The sequence below is a fragment of the Schistocerca cancellata genome, chromosome 5 (assembly GCF_023864275.1).
Source record: "Schistocerca cancellata isolate TAMUIC-IGC-003103 chromosome 5, iqSchCanc2.1, whole genome shotgun sequence".
NCBI classification, from domain to species: Eukaryota; Metazoa; Arthropoda; class Insecta; order Orthoptera; family Acrididae; genus Schistocerca; species Schistocerca cancellata.
Window position 1 is genome coordinate 675,481,788 of NC_064630.1, and position 22,086 is coordinate 675,503,873.

Below are 22,086 nucleotides of genomic sequence, written 5' to 3' on the forward strand. Positions count from 1 at the left end.
GAAAGAGAGAGAGAGAGAGAGATGAGAGGGGGGGGGGGCGGGGGAGGGTTGGAAGAACACTTACACATTGAATACATTCTATATACTGCACTAGATAATTAAAGAACGAACTTTAAAAAAAAAAGATAATTCTCTCTCCGTTGCGACTCAGAAGTGCGAAATGTGTCTCTCAGCAAGGTGTCCGCACATGCGGAAAAATGGCCACAGCTCAGAAGATGATGCGCGGTGTAAGGTTGGTTAACGATGTCGCAATGACACCATGTTTCCCCACAACTGAGGCCATCGCCACCCTGGATATGTCACACAATGGTAGTTTGAAGATTATCCAAAGCTGCAAAGGCTGTTTATGCTTTTTGAGCCCTCCCAGTGTGATACTTATATGGTAGCGTCGGATAGAGTTTATGTAGCAATGTGACATCAGTAACCTTCTTTGTACCCACATTAGCTACTGAGCTTTGGCCTTTTTCTCCGAGAGTGGCGACTCCTTGCTGTTTTGAAGTATCTCCGAGCGCGAGCTGACGTTTCAGGACTCCACGCCTTTGCCCCTTGCAAGGGAACGTTTTAGTCACCGTGACACCTTCGAGTCAAATTTCAAACTGCTGCCCCTCAAAAAGGGAAAATTATGGGGTTTCAAAGAAGTGATCTGTTAATTTTTTTACACAGTGTATTCATGTTCTCCGGCGCTATTAGTTATTTGTTTCTCAGTTTTAAGTATTTCCTTAAAGTAATTCCCATGTTGCAAGCAGCATATTTCCACTGTCACTACTGTTAGCGCGAAATTCTCTTTAGTTAACTGCAATTTAGTAGCTCTATTATCGCGGAAGGGTATGGAGATAGTGACACATGGGCTACATGTGAAGTTTACGGCTCGGAAGTGGCGCACTCTTTATTAGAGTCATGAAGATTCGTGGAACTGTGGCGTTAATCGATGAACCCATGAGTGAATGTAAAGTTGGACTTTCGTGACGATCTATGACTGGACCATTTCCGTTCATTATTTACTGACATAAGTTATCTACAAGGTTTAGATACTGTGCCGAGGTAATCATCGAATAACTTTCGATATTATCTTGGACATCATTACGTGGAACTGTGTCATAAACCCCAAACAGTTATTTCTCAGAAGGTCTACATTCAAGGACAGAGGAAGCATTTTGTTAGGACTACATCGCGTAGTCCTTATCCCAGGCGTGTTTGTGGGGGTCTTGCCAAAGATAATACGGGCATAGGTCGAGAGTCCACCACAAATAAGTCATTTTCACTGTCTCAGACGTCTAAAGACAGGTCAGAACTTAGATATACATTTTGTTCATGAAGGGGCCACGGAGTGGCAATTGATACTAATAGTGGATTGCCAATAACCCAACATCGATGCTTAAGAAGTGTCTTACAAAATGTGTTGAGGACAGCACAGTACTGAACAACATTTTGAGCTATGTTTGGATGCTCAGTAGGGGAAAACAACACTTCGGTTTCAAGTGCAGTCACGTGACGCGAATTGAATACTGCTCAAGTAACAATTCGGTCATTTCTGTAGTGATATTCTGTTTTCTAACATTGTTTGTATTTAAATATGTTGTCCCTATTGCTTTATCAGTGCAGAAAACTATATGAAGACCGCCTTTGCAGGATTTAAATTTAGAAACGACAAAGAAAACATTCCGCGGAAAGATGATTCTGCATTGGGTGAAATAATGCGGATACTTTTCATAAAAATTACACAGCACAATGTCCCAATCCCTGCTAGACGACGACTTACCTGCATCATTTTCCTCCATGTTTTCTTGAACATTTTGCATTTTCGCTTCTATAAAGGCGTCCTAAATTCAGGCATCCTTTCTGCATATTTAACTCTTCCTTTAAAGGAAGCGAGAAGATCCAAAGTGGAAGACTTCTTGTAAAATTCTGCTCACGAAGAATTATTGGGACTCCCAACCACTTCTATTCTCTTGTGTTTAACTGAATACTAACTCAGTTCCTCTTTCAGCAGAGAGTGAGATTATCATTTAGCCACACTAGACTACATGATAGTAACACTTATTTGAAAGATTTTCATGCACAATTGGGATTATAATTGAAATTTGAAATGCAATGCAAATATTTCAGCTATCCACGCTAGATGGTATAGTCCATATCTTCGTCTTCACAAGCACGGCCGTATGCAGTTCTGTCTACAGATTTAATACAACCAGTTTCGAACTGTACTACGCAGGCTTTTGGGTATTGCCGAAACTCTGTATGAAGACCGTCTTTGCAGTGTTTAAATCTAGAAACGACAAACAAAACCTTTCTCGAAAAGATGATGTCTATATTGGGTGAAATAATGCGGATAGTTTTCATGAAAAGTAGACAGCACATTGTCCAACCCCTATTAGACTACCAATTACCTGCATCATTTTCTACAATGTTTTTAGAGCTTTCCGCCTTTTCGCTTTCATAAAGGTGTCCGAAATTCAGGCAACCTTTCTGCATGTTTAACTCTTCCATTAAACGAAGCAAGCATAACCTAAACTGTTTTGGGTATTGCTGTAAATCATATTGCTCGTCTACTATAGCCACCAGATTCGATTGTCACATATCATCAACATAGACAGGAAGTTTTTCAGTCACAATATCAGTATTAATGAAAAATTTTAGTTCCATGATGATATGAGACTATTAACACCAGTAGCAATGATGGTTTCCATAGCAGATGTTTGAAATAGAATATCATTTTAGATAAGTACTACAAGCTTTGCGACACCACCTACTCAAAATATTATAGTATAGAGTCACGTGACTGAGGTGTAGTGTTTTAATTAGGAACTGAACTTCCTACTTCTCGTGGATTTGTAAATAAGACATAGTGAATGAAAACTCAAGTGAAATATATGCCACTGTCTAAGTGCATGTGGCTCTCCTTTTCTTCTTGATGACACACGAGACGTATCATGGTACGGGCGCCATGGAATGTCATAAACATTGGGATCCTTCCTATTCCCAGAGCCCTCAACCGCCACCCACAATTCAATGAGAATTGGCGTAGGTGAGTCCAAGGCGCGCACGTCTCTCTTAATGGCATCTCAGAAGTACTCATAGTGTTTGAACCTAGGTGACCTGTGGGACCAGGAGATCACCCTAACCTTCGTACAGTGGTACTTAAACTGTACTTTTTTGTAAAATTTGAGGCGGAAAGTAATCTTCGCACGTTTTTTCACCAGCAACTAACATAGATCGATGATACTTGAATGATACGTAGAACGAGCTGCTATAATGCTCCACAAAAGGTAAATAAAAGATATACGCAATGACACAGACAGAAGTGACACTATCATGCCAAGACAGTAGTTACATTGAAGTCACTGCGATTTACGATGGTCCCCCGGACATTTCAAAAGGCGTGACTTCTTACTTAATAGGGCGCGTAATCACCACAGACAGTACTGAATGCTCCAATGCTGCCAGCGAGATTAGTAAGGAGGGTAGACGGTTCCATTCACTCACCAGTGCGGCTGACAGCTGATGGGCAGTCTTTGGTGCGTGTGGACGTGCTGCAGTCCGTCCTCCCAACGCATCCCAAAAGTGTTAGATGCTATGCGAGTCCGATGAAGAAACAGGCCACTCCAGTCACCAAACATCCTCTCGTTCCAACAGCTCCTCCACCAGTGCTGTTCGATGTGGTCGAGCATTGTCATAAAAAATGAAGTCAGGGCCGAATGCAACCGTGAAAATCCGCACATAGGCAAGGAGAACAGACTCACCATGTATGTGTATATAGTTCAAGGATTTGGAGGTAAGTACGACCATGCAGAATCAAGCTTCCATACACAGTAATACCAGGACCACCAAAACGATCATGCTATACTAACTCCGTGGATGCATTACGTGTTCTCACGTCTCGCCATACGAGGGCTAAGTGCAGAATCACTACTCAGACAGAAATTGACTTCATCCGAGAAGAGCGCGAGACACCACTCCTTGCTGGTGCCGCCGACGTCCAGGTGCCAACAGAACACAACATACCGGTCGTCTGCCAAAGATACTACCTCCATGTAGCCGCCGTTCCGTTTTGGAGGGCGAGATTGCGTTCCATGCAGTGCTGTTAAATGTGTAGTAACTGCACTCAGTGCCTGAACGGGTCCTTGCCTATTGCACAATGCAGCAGTTATCTGCTTCTGTAGCTGCTTTGGGTAGCAGCGTGTGTGTTTCTGAACGCTTCTGTACAAGTGTAACAATGCTGTGAGCAATACCAAACGCCTGGGTTACACCTGTCACACTTCACCCTTATGAAGTTTCCACATGATTCTTCCTCGTGTCATGTCATCTAGATGTTGTCACCAGCAGTGGTGTGATCAAGAACACTCCCACAGTGAACCATGACTACCGGTTTCCTCAGCCGCCTCTTGTTGCAATGCCATCCCCATTTGACGCTATAGTCACGCTGACCTCACGCCATGTGACTGCCAGCTTTCTGTGAACAAGTAGGAAACTTCTGTAACCATGTTCAGGCACTTTCATTCATTTTGACAGAGTGATTAATATGCAATCTTACTTTGTCTATAAAGTCCTCAAGTCTTGCAATGGAGGGCTATTCACTAGAAAGTGATACATCGGTTGGGCACCTGACTATTAGACGGTGGAAAATGGTAACAGAACAAAGTGATGTGCATGTTTGGACAGAACGTTCCTATGTGCTTTAGTAGATGGCTGACGTGGGAGACGATCATGGACGTCCTATGCATTCAAACCACACAATATTACACGTCTACCTTGCCGAAGCATTTTCATGTTGGTTGGTGACATGTGTTGCCTCATTTTGTTATCAACTTATTTGACCATTCCATCTAATTCATCCACCACAGTCACTACTGAGTACTTCACGGCCCCTTTTCTGATACTTACGGCGTACAATGACGATTTGCCTCTCCCCGTGCTATTCTGCACCCACATTCATGCACTTTTGTACTATGTCAAGAGCATACCTGTTGGTAACTCTCACTGTACCATGTTTTAGAGTTTCTTCCCGTTTTATTCTCGTACTAAGTGCGGGCAGAATAACTTTACAATGCCTCTTCGTGCGCACTAATCAATTTAATCTAGCCATTGTGGTCTCACAAGAGCGACACTTAGCAGCTGCCAGTAGAATATTCCCATACTCCTCAATACCGGTTCTTGAAATTTGACACGTGAATTTTTGCGGGATGGAAATCTGTCTTCAAGCCATTAAAATTCTATTCATAGATCCAGCACTCCTGGGTAATATTCAAGGATGAGTCGTACCGTTGTTTTGCAAGCGGTTGCCTTCGACGTGCAAGTCGCCGAAGTGGCGTCACATCAAAAGACTTGCAGCAGGTGATGAAATCTACCCGCCGGTAGGCCCTCGCCACACGACATCTCATTTCAGTAGTTGCCGTAGTAGCCTGACTGCACATTTCCAGTACACTAATAATTAATCTAACTCTACCATCTGCTTTGCTTAACCGAGGTGTTCATTCCATTTAACATCCCAATAATTTGATTCACTTGAGTATTCTTAGGAGTTGACTGATTTCAGCTGTAATTCGTTGACATTTCAGTCGTAGGATACTAGTATTTACAATTTCTGAAATCCTCAAACTTTCATTTATGGAATGGCAAGTAACTTTTATCTGAGGGTAGTAAGGTTCTGGGAATTAGATAGATATTCCTTTTCAACATAGTGTTTTATCCTCCGAGGCCAAGTTTATCATAAACTGTCGGACGATAAAGTTCCAGGAACCGCCACAAATAGTTCTCATCGTTATTACCAGATAGGGACCCGCCGAGAATCACTATCCAAACCAAATCGTGACTCATCTGTGAAAAGAACAATAGCCCACTGTTCGACCATCTAGGTGGCATGTGGGTGTCTTCACGGTATACGATTTCTCCTGTGAAGAAGCGAAGGAGGTACATATACAGCAGTTTTACGACAGTAAAGGCCACTCCGTTGAAGCCTTCTGTACACCGTCTACATCGATAAAACACGTCCAGTGGATGCTGCGAGGTTCAAAAACGTTGCTCTTTGCACTATGGGACTCAACATCTGAGGTCATCAGTCCTCTAGAACATAGAACTACTTGAACCTAACTAACCTAAGGACATCACATACATCCATGCCCGAGCAGGATTCTAATCTGCGACCGAAGCAGCAGGGCGGTTCCGGAATGAAGCGCCTAGAACCGCTGCAAGGTCAGATGCCAGTTGCCGTGCAGTACTGAGGCGGTACCACCGTGCCCTTACTGCCAGATAAGGTCCTCTCTTTCTGGTGCCACACGTGGCCCTGGCCCGGTCTTTGAGCTACAGTTACGGTCTCTATAACCTGTCACCACATCAAAGAAACAAGAGAACGATTCATATTAAACCATCGGGTCACATCAGTTTGCGACTCTCCTGCTTCTATTCTTCGTACGACCCTCCGCCGGAGGAGTCTGGTATGTGTCTTCTCTGTGCCATGCTGCACCGTCAGTGTCTATGCACACAGCGGCTGTGGATGTGGGACTACCTGTCATACACTACAGCTTTTCACAGGTGCCGTGACTTCATTGTTGGTGTGGTCGTCCGTTGACAGGAGTGCCATCTTCCGTGTAGAGCACGATCGTACGGACGTCTGTTGACAGTATGTATGATTATATCTTGAATTAGACAGAAATTAGAACATACCAGTAATGCTAGCAAAGGATAATCATTCTAGATCAGGTACTCACAAAACAGGACTACGTAAAATGCAAACCATCTTATAGAATCAGGCATACTGGAAGGACACCCAACGAACTCTCCAGCAATGCACAGTGGTTTTTACTAACCGTGGCAAGATAATGTAGTCACCTTTATTCCTGGGTTGGGCCTTTGAGAATTATGGACGATGTATTCAGGTTCGCCCACAAACCAAGGCGAAAGGAAACAGGCGTAGTCGAACTTTTGGTTACTGCTCACTACCGCCAAGACAGAGGGAAGCGTCAACTCCACTGTATTTGAAGGCGCTCTCCTCAAAGTAGACATCCGCCATCCACACGTAGCGTGCAGAGCTGCACGCCTAACCACTTCAGTTTACGATCCAAATAGATTCTTTCTCTGACAGAGAACCCATTGCAGACCGGAGTGTGAACTACGCATAATCTTAAACCGCCGTAAGGCACTAAAACGGCCACCTATCGAGACTGGAGGAAAGCCATAGCTTGGTAAGGGAACTCAAAGAAATTACACAAGCAAATGAATCGAATTCAGCATGTGCTCACAGCTCAATCTTTTGCAATACTCTTGAGTGTGTCCAGAGTCCTGGCTAACAGTCAGTGCTCTCATTTGTCCCTTCTACTAACTAAAAGCAGCTGAGCTTAGTGATGACCACCTTCTGTGATATCTCAGTGTTCATACCAGTATTTCCATGATCCCCTAAACTTCATGGATGCAAAGTGTTTTGTAAATACCTTTCAAAAAGTCCATGTAGAGCTTCAAAGCGTTACATTAATGAAGGCGTTTACAAGATATAAACAGAGACTTTTTCCGCAACGTAGCAATGCACAAATTTTTCGGTCACCTTGCAATCGGCCAAATACTGCACTAGTCGGGCCAGTAATTGGAGGTATTATAAAGGAGAGATAACACTACACCGATAATCCAAGACATTATGTACACTGCTCACCGCGACGTTGGATGCCGCGTGGTGGCTTTGCAGTCATCTGACGCGGTAACGGAAGAATGTAAACGGAGCAGACACGGAAAAGGGATCGCCCTAGCGAAGATATGTGATGAAAATGGGGACATCCATTTACATAAACGACTTTGACAAAGGACAGATTATTATGACGCAGGGCCTGTGAACGAGTATCTCGAAGATGGCGAAACTGGTCGAATGCTCACGTGCTATTATCATGAACATCTACGGAAAGAGATAGGACTGTGAAACTACAACGACGCGCTAATCGGTTGGACGTCCACGACTCTTCACAGACCGTGGGATTCGGAGGCTTGTCTGCTCTGCAAAGTAGTAGTACAGATGGTGATCTGCGGCATCTCTACTGAAAGAGCAGAATGCTGGTGCACGCCCAAGTGTATCGGAGCACATCGCTCATCGTACATTGTTGAACATGGAGGTCCGCAGCAGACCATCCCGACGTGTTCGAAAATTGACCCAACGACATCCTTAATTACGATTGCAATGGGCAGGGGACCATCGGGATTTGACCGTCGATCGATGGGCACCTGTCGCCTCTACAGGTGAATCACATTTTTGCTACACTAAGTCGATGGTCGTCGCCACAAACGCCGTCATCGCGATGAACGGCGGCTGCAAACGTGAAGCGTGCCACGGACGCTGGCTGGTGGGAGCAGTTTCCTGCGTTTCTATATCTCGACGACCAAAGTCGCCTGATGTAAGTCCTATGGATTCCGTCTGGGTTGCTATCGGGTGCCATCAACGCAGATCAGCGACCCTTTATTTATGCGAATTACATGACCTGTGCGTAAACATCTAAGGCCATATAGCTCCGCAAACCTACCAACAAACTGTTGATCCCTGATAAGCAGAATCAGTAATTTATTTCGCTCTATTGACGGACAAACAAGCTATTCAGAATGTGGTCGTAATGTTTTGGCTCATGAGTGTGTTTCACAATTAACCCAAACACAAGTGAGACCTGCTATACACGGCGTTATTACACTCCTGGAAATGGAAAAAAGAACACATTGACACCGGTGTGTCAGACCCACCATACTTGCTCCGGACACTGCGAGAGGGCTGTACAAGCAATGGTCACACGCACGGCACAGCGGATACACCAGGAACCGCGGTGTTGGCCGTCGAATGGCGCTAGCTGCGCAGCATTTGTGCACCGCCGCCGTCAGTGTCAGCCAGTTTGCCGTGGCATACGGAGCTCCATCGCAGTCTTTAACACTGGTAGCATGCCGCGACAGCGTGGACGTGAACCGTATGTGCAGTTGACGGACTTTGAGCGAGGGCGTATAGTGGGCATACGGGAGGCCGGGTGGACGTACCGCCGAATTGCTCAACACGTGGGGCGTGAGGTCTCCACAGTACATCGATGTTGTCGCCAGTGGTCGGCGGAAGGTGCACGTGCCCGTCGACCTGGGACCGGACCGCAGCGACGCACGGATGCACGCCAAGACCGTAGGATCCTACGCAGTGCCGTAGGGGACCGCACCGCCACTTCCCAGCAAATTAGGGACACTGTTGCTCCTGGGGTATCGGCGAGGACCATTCGCAACCGTCTCCATGAAGCTGGGCTACGGTCCCGCACACCGTTAGGCCGTCTTCCGCTCACGTCCCAACATCGTGCAGCCCGCCTCCAGTGGTGTCGCGACAGGCGTGAATTGAGGGACGAATGGAGACGTGTCGTCTTCAGCGATGAGAGTCGCTTCTGCCTTGGTGCCAATGATGGTCGTATGCGTGTTTGGCGCCGTGCAGGTGAGCGCCACAATCAGGACTGCATACGACCGAGGCACACAGTGCCATCACCCGGCATCATGGTGTGGGGAGCGATCTCCTACACTGGCCGTACACCACTGGTGATCGTCGAGGGGACACTGAATAGTGCACGGTACATCCAAACCGTCATCGAACCCATCGTTCTACCATTCCTAGACCGGCAAGGGAACTTGCTGTTCCAACAGGACAATGCACGTCCGCATGTATCCCGTGCCACCCAACGTGCTCTAGAAGGTGTAAGTCAACTACCCTGGCCAGCAAGATCTCCGGATCTGTCCCCCATTGAGCATGTTTGGGACTGGATGAAGCGTCGTCTCACGCGGTCTGCACGTCCAGCACGAACGCTGGTCCAACTGAGGCGCCAGGTGGAAATGGCATGGCAAGCCGTTCCACAGGACTACATCCAGCATCTCTACGATCGTCTCCATGGGAGAATAGCAGCCTGCATTGCTGCGAAAGGTGGATATACACTGTACTAGTGCCGACATTGTGGATGCTCTGTTGCCTGTGTCTATGTGCCTGTGGTTCTGTCAGTGTGATCATGTGATGTATCTGACCCCAGGAATGTGTCAATAAAGTTTCCCCTTCCTGGGACAATGAATTCACGGTGTTCTTATTTCAATTTCCAGGAGTGTATTTTTCATCACTATTCTGGCCACAGGTTTACTTTGTACAAAAATATTGTTGTTAACAGAAACCCATACGCAGAGACAAACGGTTTCTGCTGAGGAATTGTTATAATCAAAGCCACATGCGGCACGAAAGTACGATAATAACACTGCTAACTGCACAATTGCAGTAGCATCTTACTGTACTAATACGTAAATACTAAATGAACAAGACAGAGTTAGCAAGACACTAAATTAATTATATAATCAATTATAATGTTATTCAGTTTAGCTTTGTGTTTGTGAACTGTTGTGATTTATAATGATACTTTGAGTTTACAGTGACTAGCACCTTTACGCTCAGGTGAACTAGTTAAATATATGTAATGATATATGCTCATTAGTTCTGCTTAAAAAATAGTTAATGTCACGACAGCTAGACATTTAAATAGGTGATTTATAATAAACATTTAGTAATTTTAGGTGATGTATTCTCAGACTGTGAATACAACTGTTTGGATTACTGTTAAAGCAATCGTATTATCCTAAAGGTTCAGTTGGACAGTACCTATGCCGTAGTAGCTCTGCTCAAAAAAGCCGGTTGGAGATATCGGTGAATCTCTCGATGTTATAGGAGCGATGCCAGTACTCAGCGATGTTTGCAGGAACTGGTGGACTATGGTCGAGATTAGCGTCAAGAAAGGAGCGATCGACCTAGAGAGACGACCGAAGGTGAAGACTGAGCAGCTGTCAAACAGGCGCTCAGAGCACCGGATTCATCATTATCAGCAATCCAAGGTGCAACTGGCGTGTCAGTGACCACAACAATGTCAATAGGTGACTCACAGAAAGTGGGTTGAGCTCACGGTGCCCCTTACGCCGACTACTGTCAACATCTCTGCAGTGGCTTCGGGTACATTCAGCTTGTAATCTCATGAGCTGAAATATAATTACCTTCAGTGATGAGTCCTACTTCGAAATGAGACCTGATGACCACCGAAGACATGTCTAGAGACACCCCAGACCGCAGTGGGACACCAAACTGACTTCACCCACCACGCAGCACATCTGGGAGTGATGGTCTAGGTGGTACTTCATCAGACGGCAAGATACCCTTTGACTGTCATCCGCAGCAGCCTTGCAGCGATATTCTAGACCACGGTTTGTTGCCCTTCATGGCAAGCAATCCTGGGCTTACATTTCAGCAAGATAAAGGCGAGCGTTTCTACTGCTTGTCTTCGTGCTCACCAAACTCTGACTTGGTCAGCAAGGTCAGCGGATCTCAGGCCAACTGTGGAAGTTCGGAGCATTACGGCCAGGGCTCTCCAATCATCGGGGAAATTTGAGAATCAAAGGTGATAACTGGACATAATTTGACAAGGTATCTATCAGGTGGACATCTAACAATTCAGTCAGTCAGTGTCAAACCGAATCTACATCTACATGTACATGGTTCCTCTGCAATTCACACTTAAGAGCCTGGCAGACGGTTCATCGAACCATTTTCATACTATTTCTCTACCATTCCAATCTCGATTGGCGCGTGGGAAAAAGGAACACCTATCTGTTTCCGTTCGTGCTCTGATTATCTCTTATTTTATTATGATGATCATTTCTCCCTACGTTGGTGGGTGTCAACAAAATATTTTCGCATTTGGAAGAGAAAGTTGGTGATTGAAAATTCGTATATAGATCTCGCCACAAAAAAAACCGCCTTTGTTTCAGTGGCTGCCAGCCCAACTCGCGTATCAAATCAGTGTAACTCTCACCCCTATTGCGCTATAACACGAAACGAGCTGCCCTTCTTTGCACTTTTTCGATGTCCTCCGTCAATACTACCTGGTAAGGATCCCAAATGGCTGGTTCAAATGGCTCTGAGCGCTAAGGGACCTAACATCTTAGGTCATCAGTCCCCTAGAACTTAGAACTACTTAAACCTAACTAACTTAAGGACATCACACACATCCATGCCCGAGGCAGGATTCGAACCTACGACCGTAGCAGTCCCGCGGTTCTGGACTGCAGCGCCTAGAACCGCACGGCCACCGCGGCTGGCGGTACGGATCCCATACCGCGCAGCAATATTCCAGCAGAGAACGGACAAGAGTAATGTAGGCTGTCTCTATAGTGGGTTTGTCGCATCTTCTAAGTGATCTGCCAACAAAGCGCAGTCTTAGTTTCGTCTTCCCCACAATATTATCTATGTGGTCTTTCCCATTTAAGTTGCTCGTCATTGTAATTCCTAGGTATTTGGTCGAAAAAACAGCCCTTACATTTGTGCGATTTATCGTATACCAAAAATTAATCGGATTTCTTTTAGTACCCATGTGGATGAACTCGCACTTTTCTTTGTTTAGTGATAATTGGCACTTTTCGCTCCATACAGAAATTCTCACTAGATCGTTTTGTAATTGGAATAATTGCTTGCATGAGAGCCAGAGATGCACCAAGGTGTTATTGACTTTCCCACTCTATGGAACTCTTTGTTCTGTATAATTGTTCAGATTTTTTTCTGAGATTGTAATGATTTGTTTGTCTGTGCATGCATATGATATCTATTGATTTCCGTCACATTCGGATAACTTCTTCGAGGTGCGTGGTTTTTGTCTCTTTCTCTCTCTTTAATGTGCGTGCGTGTGTGTGTGTGTGTGTGTGTGTGTGTGTGTGTGTGTGAGTGCGTTTGTTTGTTTGTTTGTAGTGTGTACCGGCTTATTACGAAAATATGCAGTTTCAATGACACACTGCATTAAAGATCTGTCCAAAAATTTTTAGTATCGATTGTTGTGCTAAACCATCGGGAAATGTGACGCGGGCGTCCTTTCTGCGTCGCGCACGGTGCCGGTGGAGTGTGGGTACGGTGCCTGTACGCGGCACGCGTGGTGTTGCAGTCAGGCCGCTGTCGGCGAGCATCCTGAGCAGCGAGCAGCCGCTGTCGGCCGGCCGCAGCTACGAGCTCACCTGCCGCTCCGTGGGGTCGCGGCCGCCCGCCCGCATCTCCTGGTGGCTGGACAGCACCATGCTGCAGGGGGCCGCCGAGTCGGTGAGTGCTGCTGACGCAGAAGTACTAGTAGTAGCCGTAATACATTTATTCGGCGGTAGATCACTGTTACAATGATGTTCACTTTAAGCACAGGTAACAGAACACATACATGCAGACATTTACTGCACTCGTTAACAACACTACGGTCTGTGAAAACTGGAACACGCAAAACGAATGGTCTGAATCACTCCAAAACAGGACAATGTGTAGAATAGTGGAACTACTGGCTGGTTATATTCAAACTGATGGTGTTCTGAATGATGTACTGCGGGCTGTATACGCTGCAGGATGCTGAAACATCGTAGGTATATTCATTAATTGATCCACTAACGTAGTGTGTTGAAAAGATAATTCCACTTCCAGCCACCAGCTGAAAATGTGGCGCTGTCAACAGTCAGGATGTGAAATGTTCCCTGTTTTGACATCTGTAAGCTGTTTATCACTTGGCGACAGATGTTGATTTAGCTTCTGACGTGACTGTTAACATAAGCTTTCACAATGTTGAAGTTTTATGTACGATATTCAATGTCTGCGCACAAGAAACTCTGTGCCCTGCTGATGAAGTTGATTTACCAGTTTGGCAACAACAGCAGCGTTGCCTTACGGGAGTACCAGTGAAAGAAGCCTCTTCTCAATAAATGGGATGAAGAATATGACACAGAAATTTGAAGAATCATGTGAGTTAGGTGGTGTTGTGGGAACTGTCTTTTTCCTGGTCAACAGTTGAAGAGGTTTTGCACTCCTTTTTACGCTGGTCACTCCGCAAGATTCAAAATATGTACCAAACGAACCACCAAAGTAACCTAAATAGCCCTTCTTTCACGGGTATGGAAATGGATGACACGTGGTTGGGGAAAATTCTGTCGATCGACGAGGCACGCCTTACTCTGCGCAGTACAGTGAATGCACAGACCTACTTCCTATATATGGTGTTCTACTCCACTAACCTTGTGCAGAAAGATCGAACGCACTCAGCATTTGTGACTGTGTGTTTTTTCCAAAAGCTCATTTTTCTTCGAGAAGATGAAACGTCATGCGCCTGTTACATGCTCAGTAACATCTGCACGTGTGAAGGACCTCCTTGTCCAACACGTGATTCCAGCTTCGCAACAACGTAACTGTGTCCTTACCACTATTTTCATGCAACAAGGTGTGATACCACATGTCACTTTGCATCAAGAAACCTTCGGTAACGACCACATCATATCTAGGCAGTTTCAAAATGTGAGACGTTCGAGGTGCACCGACTGAATGATTAGCTCCATGTAACTTCTGCTTGTTGGGGGGTATCTGAAAGACCACATCTATCACGGATATATCGGGAATCTTCTTCACCTGAAGGATGGCATACCATGACACATCACTTTGCTTACACTGGATATACTCTGATCAACTGTAGACCATGCCACGTTATAGATGCAGATTGTTGCTGAGTCGGGAGACCATACTGAGCACGTGTTGTAACCTGTGACCGTGTCGTAATAAACGTATCAGATCCACCGTTATCATATGTTCGATCATTATTACCCTCTTACTATACCCACATCCTGACTGCTAAGAGCGCCATATTTTCACCTGGTGGCAGACAGTGGATCTATATTTTTTCAGCATACTGTGCAAGCACAACCAACAATGAACATATCCGCGATGTTTCAGCGTCCTGCTATGTATACAGCCTGCACTGGAACACTCAGAATATTATAGTCATCTGGTATAATAAATGTATAAGACCGCAGGAAAGTAGTGTTAATGTAGACCAAACAGCACCCTCTTCTCTGTGACCGGGCAGGTAAGTGTTACGGCACACTCAGTCGCCATCGAACTGCCAGACAAAGTGGAAACGTGAAAGCATGTGCCAGCGTGCTCCATCTACGTCAAAGGGCGCAATACCAGCATGTTAGTGAGTTCGAACAGGCAGAATGGTTAGTATTTTCTTTCTTTCTTTTTCTTTCTTTCTTTCTTTCTTTGGGCCTTGTCCAACTCCAACGCGGGGTCGGCCTTGTTATGGCGGATTTGGTAGTGTTAGTGACAGAGGGTGGCCAGATGCCCTTCATGCCGCCACCCCAAACCCTCGGGACGGAAGTAGTAGTGTACAACAGCTGTTTGCATCTAGTGTAAGTCATGAAATAGTGCGACCGTGTTCAAACGTCTGTGAGTCGTGTAACAGGCGGAACGTGGAAACCAGCCCGGTATTCGCCCAGCGGGATGTGGAAAACCACCTAAAGAGCACCTAAAAACCACCTTACAAACCACACCCAGGCTGGCGGCAAATCGGGCTTCGTCGTTAATCCACTGGGCGGATTCGATTCGGGGCTGATGCGTCTACCTGAGTCCAGGAAGCAGCGTATTAGCGCTTTCGGCTACCCTGGCGGGTATACAGAATGATTAGTATCTGGGAATCGTATTTGTTCTACCTGGACACTGCGGTTTACACATGGCGTGGAACCACGACAGTAGTATGTGTATGTAACCGGTGGAGGGGAGACTGTCATACACTGCCATGAGCAGGTAGTGGACCACACAGCTGCGTGATCGTCACCTTGTCTCAATGGACGTAAAGGCAGGAAAAGTCTGACCACAGTGTTTATTCGATTTTGGAGCATTCAAATGACTTAAGACGTACTAACAAGGGAACCTCCCCATCACCCACCCCCTCAGATTAAGTTATAATTTGGAACAGTGGATAGGCCTTGAAAAACTGAACACAGATCAATCGAGAAAACAGGAAGAAGTTGTGTGGAACTACGAAATAATAAGCAAAATGTACAAACTGAGTAGTCCTTGCTCAACATAGGCAACAACATGGAGGACGGAAGTTCAGGAGCGCCGTGGTCCCGTGGTTAGCGTGTGGAACCAGAGGTCCTTGGTTCAAGTCCCCCCTCGAGTGAGAAATTTACTTCCTTTATTTTCGCAAAGTTATGATCTGTCCGTTCGTTCATTGACGTCTCTGTTCACTGTAATAAGTTTAGTGTCTGAGTTTTGCAATTAGTAGACGAAAGGACGCGCCCCTCCAATGGGAACCGAAAACATTTGATCGCAAGTTAATAGGTCAACCGATTCCTCCACAGGAAAACACGTCTGATATATTCTATACTATACTGGTGACGGCATGTGCGTCATATGACAGTAATATGTTGGCGACCCACCTAACTTGTACACTTGGCGAATGGATAAAAAGATTCTTCTACCTTGCCCGATTTAGGTTTTCTTGTGGATGTGATTATCACTCCCAAGAAAGTGATCGCATCGGACGGACAGACGGACAGATATAATTGTCTGAAAACAAAAAATTAAAATTTTCAGTCGAGAGAAGACTTGAACCAAGAACCTCTCGTTTCACAGCTGCTCACGCTAACCACGGGACCACGGCGCTCCTGCGCTCAAATACTCCTTGAAGTTGCTTATCTCACATGGACTACTCAGTTTGTGTATTTTGCTTATTTTTTTCATAGTTCCACATAACTTCTTCCTGTTTTCTCGATTGATCTGTGTTCAGTTCTTCAAGGCCTATCCACTCTGCCAACTTATAACTAAATCTGAGGGGGGTGCAATGGGGAAGTTCCCTTGTAAGACTGGTCTTGTGGCACGCAAGCGATTGTTTAGACTTCCATTCACAAGAAACCGCCTGCGTTTCAGACTGCAGTGGGCGGATGTACTCAATCACTAGGGTTCCGAGTGTCAAAATATACTGTTTTCGGACAAGTTCTGCTTAAATTTATACTATAGTCATAGTCGCAAACGTATTAGACGCTACAGTAGCGAATGCAGATTTGCAGATTGCATCGCCGACCGGCACAGCGAGAAAACATTGGATACGATGCGTAGGGGCGCCACTGTCCATTATATGCGACCTCGCCTCCTAGGTAATAAGGCCAATCTGAATAGCAGCCGCTATGTCATGGACGTTTTACAGCCCGTGACTACAATCCTCCTGCAGGCAATTGCACATGCCCGATTTCGGCTGAGCAGTGGACCACATGCGACAGAGACGTGAAAAACTTCTTCGAAGAAATGCAGGTACCGACACTTCCCTGGTTTGCACGTTCGTCTGAGAAGATCATGACACATATCTGGATTGTAATACGTCGGCAAATTGTTTTGTTCCTCCTGCAACCACTGTCGATGGTTTGCGGATGTACCTGCAAATGTTCCCAGCAACATATCCAGGTCCTCTTGGATTCAATGGCGCAACGTATGGAGTCTTGCTGCATGTGGTACCGTTGTGTGTACCTGAAACCTACAGTGCCACTTGCAGAAGCGGTGCTGGATTGAGACCCCACTTTCTATTTTTAAATCAACCGTCTTGTGACTGGTTTGACGCGGTTCCCCACGAATGCCTCTCCTGCGCCAACGTTTTCGTCTCAGAGTAGCCGCTGTCGTCGGCCGGTGTGGCCGAGCAGTTCTAGGCGCTTCACTCTGGAAACGCGCGACCGCTACGGTCGCAGGTTCTAATCCTGCCTCGGGCACGGATGTGTGTGATGTCCCAGGTTAGGTTAGGTTTAAGTAGTTCCAAGTTCTAGGGGACTGATGACCTCAGATGTTGAGTCCCACAGTGCTCAGAGCCATTTAGCCGCTGTCACTACGTCCTCAATTATTTGATGGATGTATTTAAATCTTTGTCTTTCTCTACAGTTTTTAAACTTTACAATTCCGTCTAGTACCATTGGAGGTATTATTCGATGTCTTAAAAAATTTCGTATCATCCTGTCCCTTCTTCCTGTCATTGTTTCCATTATGTTCCTTCTATTGCCTATTCTGCAAAGACCCTCATTAATTACCTTATCAGTCCAAATAATTTCCAAAATTCTTCCCTAGTATGACATCTGAAATTCTTCAATTCTCTCCTGTTCTGGTTATCCCCACAGTTTCTATATAACTACCTGTTATGTCCGCACTATAACACAACAAATATTCCGTGATAACCAAATTTATTTGACCTTCTGTCACTCAAAACAAAACTTAAGTTCGACTACACAACACTTCGCTGGCTGTAGCGCCAAGGAGAAATCGGAGTCACTAGTAGAGACCCGTGGTCTAGGGGTAGCGTCTTTGATTCATAATCAAAACGTGTTCGGTCCCGAAACTGCCTGAATTTTGATAAATAATCAGCATTGGCGGCCGAAGATTTCCGGCATAAGAAGTCAGCCCCATTCTGGCAACGGCCTTGTCAAAAGAGGGCGGAGGAGCGGATAGAGGTTCAGGGCACTCTCTTGTCCTAGGGGTGGGAAATTGCCCCTAAACGCGAAATAATCAGCAATGATCAACGACATGAGAATGCAGAAGGCAATGGAAACCACTGCATTAAAGACACGTAACGTGTATCCACAGGACATGTGGCCTGTAATTGAAGAAGTGTCATGATGATCTCTCCATTGGCAAAAGATTCCGGAATAGTCCCCCATTCGGATCTCCGGGAGGGGACTGCCAAGGGGGAGGTTACCATGAGAAAAAGATTGAATATTCAACGAAAGGATAACGTTCTACGAGTCGGGGCGTGGAATATCAGATGCTTGAACGTGATAGGGAAACTAGAACATCTGAAAAGGGAAATGCAAAGGCTCAATCTAGATATAGTAGGGGTCAGTGAAGTGAAGTGGAAGGAAGACAAGGATTTCTGGTCAGATGAGTATCGGGTAATATCAACAGCAGCACAAAATGGTATAACAGGTGTAGGATTCGTTATGAATAGGAAGGTAGGGCAGAGGGTGTGTTACTGTGAACAGTTCAGTGACCGGGTTGTTCTAATCAGAATCGACAGCAGACCAACACCGACAACGATAGTTCAGGTATACATGCCGACGTCGCAAGCTGAAGATGAACAGATAGAGAAAGTGTATGAGGATATTGAAAGGGTAATGCAGTATGTAAAGGGGGACGAAAATCTAATAGTCATGGGCGACGGGAATGCAGTTGTAGGGGAAGGAGTAGAAGAAAAGCTTACAGGAGAATATGGGCTTGGGACAAGGAATGAAAGAGGAGAAAGAGTAATTGAGTTCTGTAACAAGTTTCAGCTAGTAATAGCGAATACCCTGTTCAAGAATCACATGAGGAGGAGGTATACTTGGAAAAGGCCGGGAGATACGGGAAGATTTCAATTAGGTTACATCATGGTCAGACAGAGATTCCGAAATCTGATACTGGATTGTAAGGCGTACCCAGGAGCAGATATAGACTCAGATGACAAAACAGTAGTGATGAAGAGTAGGCTGAAGTTCAAGACATTAGTCAGGATGAATCAATACGCAAAGAAGTGGGATACGGAAGTACTAAGGAAGAACGAGATACGTTTGAAGTTCTCTAACCCTATAGATATAGCAATAAGGAATAGCGCAGTAGGCAGTACAGTTGAAGAGGAATGGACATCTCTAAAAAGGGTCATCACAGATGTTGGGAAGGAAGACATAGGTACAAAGAAGGTAGCTGCGAAGAGACCATGGGTAACAGGAGAAATACTTCAATTGACTGATGAAAGGAGGAAGTACAAACATGATCCGGGAAAATAAGGAATACAGAAATACAAGTCGCTGAGGAATGAAATAAATAGGAAGTGCAGGGAAGCTAAGACGAAATGCCTGCAGGAAAAATGTGAAGACATCGAAAAAGATATGATTGTCGGAAGGACAGACTCAGCATACAGGAAAGTCAAAACAACCTTTGGTGACATTAAAAGCAACCGTGGTAACATTAAGAGTGCAACGGGAATTCCACTGTTAAATGCAGACGAGAGAGCAGATAGGTGGAAAGAATACATTGAAAGCCTCTATGAGGGTGAAGATTTGTCTGATGTGATAGAAGAAGAAACAGGAGTCGATTTAAAAGAGACAGGGGATCCATTATTAGAATCGGAATTTAAAAGAGGCAGAAGGGATAGATAACATTCCATCAGAATTTCTAAAATCATTGGGGGAAGTGGCAACAAAACGACTATTCACGTTGGTGTGTAGAAGTGTAGAATATATGAGTCTGGCGGTATACCATCTGACTTTCGGAAAAGCATCATTCACACAATTCCGAAGATGGCAAGAGTTGACAAGTGCGAGAATCATCGCACAATCAGCTTAACAGCTCATGCATCGATGCTGCTTACAAGAATAATATACAGAAGAATGGAAAAGAAAATTGAGAATGCGCTAGGTGACGATCAGTTTGGCTTTAGGAAAAGTAAAGGGACGAGAGAGGCAATTCTGACGTTACGGCTAATAATGGAAGCAAGGCTAAAGAAAAATCAAGACACTTTCATAGGATTTGTCGACCTGGAAAAAGCGTTCGACAATTTAAAATGATGCAAGCTGTTCGAGATTCTTAAAAAAGTTGGGGTAAGCTATAGGGAGAGACGGGTCATATACAATATGTACAACAACCAAGAGGGAATAATAAGAGTGGACGATGAAGAACGAAATGCTCGTATTAAGAAGAGTGTAAAACAAGGGTGTAGCCTTTCGCCCCAACTCTTCAATCTGTACATCGAGGAAGCAATTATGGAAATAAAAGAAAGGTTCAGGAGTTGAATTAAAATACAGGGTGAAAGGATATCAATGATACGATTCGCTGATGACATTGCTATCCTGAGTGATAGTGAAGAAGAATTAAATGATCTGCTGAACGGAATGAACAGTCTAATGAGTACACAGTATGGTTTGAGAGTAAATTTGAGAAAGACGAAGGTAATGAGAAGTAGTAGAAATGAGAACAGCGAGAAACTTAACATCAGGATTGATGGTCACGAAGTCAATGAAGTTAAGGAATTCTGCTACCTAGGCAGTAAAATAACCAATGACGGACGGAGCAAGGAGGACATCAAAAGCAGACTCGCTATGGCAAAAAAGGCATTTCTGGCCAAGAGAAGTCTACTAATATCAAATACCGGCCTTAATTTGAGGAAGAAATTTCTGAGGATGTACGTCTGGAGTACAGCATTGTATGGTAGTGAAACATGGACTGTGGGAAAACCGGAACAGAATAGAATCGAAGCATTTGAGATGTGGTGCTATAGACGAATGTTGAAAATTAGGTGGACTGATAAGGTAAGGAATGAGGAGGCTCTACGCAGAATCGGAGAGGAAAGGAATATGTGGAAAACACTGATAAGGAGAAGGGACAGGATGATAGGACATCTGCTAAGACATGAGGGAATGACTTCCATGGTACTAGAGGGAGCTGTAGAGGGCAAAAACTATAGAGGAAGACAGAGATTGGAATACGTCAAGCAAATAATTGAGGACGTAGGTTGCAAGTGCTACTCTGGGATGAAGAGGTTAGCAGAGTAAAGAAATTCGTCGATACCGATGTGTCGCAAGTTTCCAGCCAGGGAGGCCACAGTACGGTTCGTTCGTCGTGAATCCAGCAGCCGGATAGTAACACAGTCATCGGCGAAGATTGAACTGGTTAAACGGGCTCAGGGAGCTCGCTTAAATCCGAATGTCCGGCCAATCGGAGTGTTGGTAGATGGCTTCCTTATACCGTTGCTCACTCTGTTGGCAAGGGCAGCGCCGCCAGGGTAATCCGTATCGATAGTGGTGTGTACGCTGCCGCTAACCCCACGACGACGCCTTCACTTACGCCAGTTGTTCACATCGTGTGCGGCGCCAGCGGTACTCGCTATGTGCCGCGTGTATTGTAGCACGCCGCGCCGAGTTGACGGCTGCTGTGCGGCGGCTGGTACGACACTTCCATATAGTGCTGTGCTGAAAACGTACGTTCTCAGAAATTTCTTCTTCGAATTAAGACCTATGTCTGATTCTAGTGTATTTATCTTGGCCAGGAATGCCCCTTTCTCCAGTGCTAGTCTGCTTTTTACGTCCCCCTTGCCCCGTCAAACTTGGGTTATTTTGTTACATAGGTAGCAAAATTCCTTAACTTCATCTACTTGAGAGATCGATAGGTCGTACCACGGTCTCTAGTAGAACATCTTTGCCTTGGGAGGTCGTGGTTCGTGTGGAGATTGGAGGTGCGAGATCAGAGACGGTGAGACCGGTAAGGTGAAACAGTTCGCTCCG

General features: G+C 45.3%; 1 protein-coding gene across 1 annotated transcript in view; it reads left to right on the forward strand.

Moving 5' to 3' along the window:
* LOC126188758 (nephrin-like) overlaps positions 1-22,086 on the forward strand; it is a 645,061-nt gene that overhangs the window by 346,480 nt on the left and 276,495 nt on the right. The window contains exon 7 of the mRNA XM_049930368.1: positions 12,939-13,090. Coding sequence (XP_049786325.1) covers positions 12,939-13,090 — 152 coding nt within the window. The remainder of the gene's footprint in view (positions 1-12,938; positions 13,091-22,086) is intronic.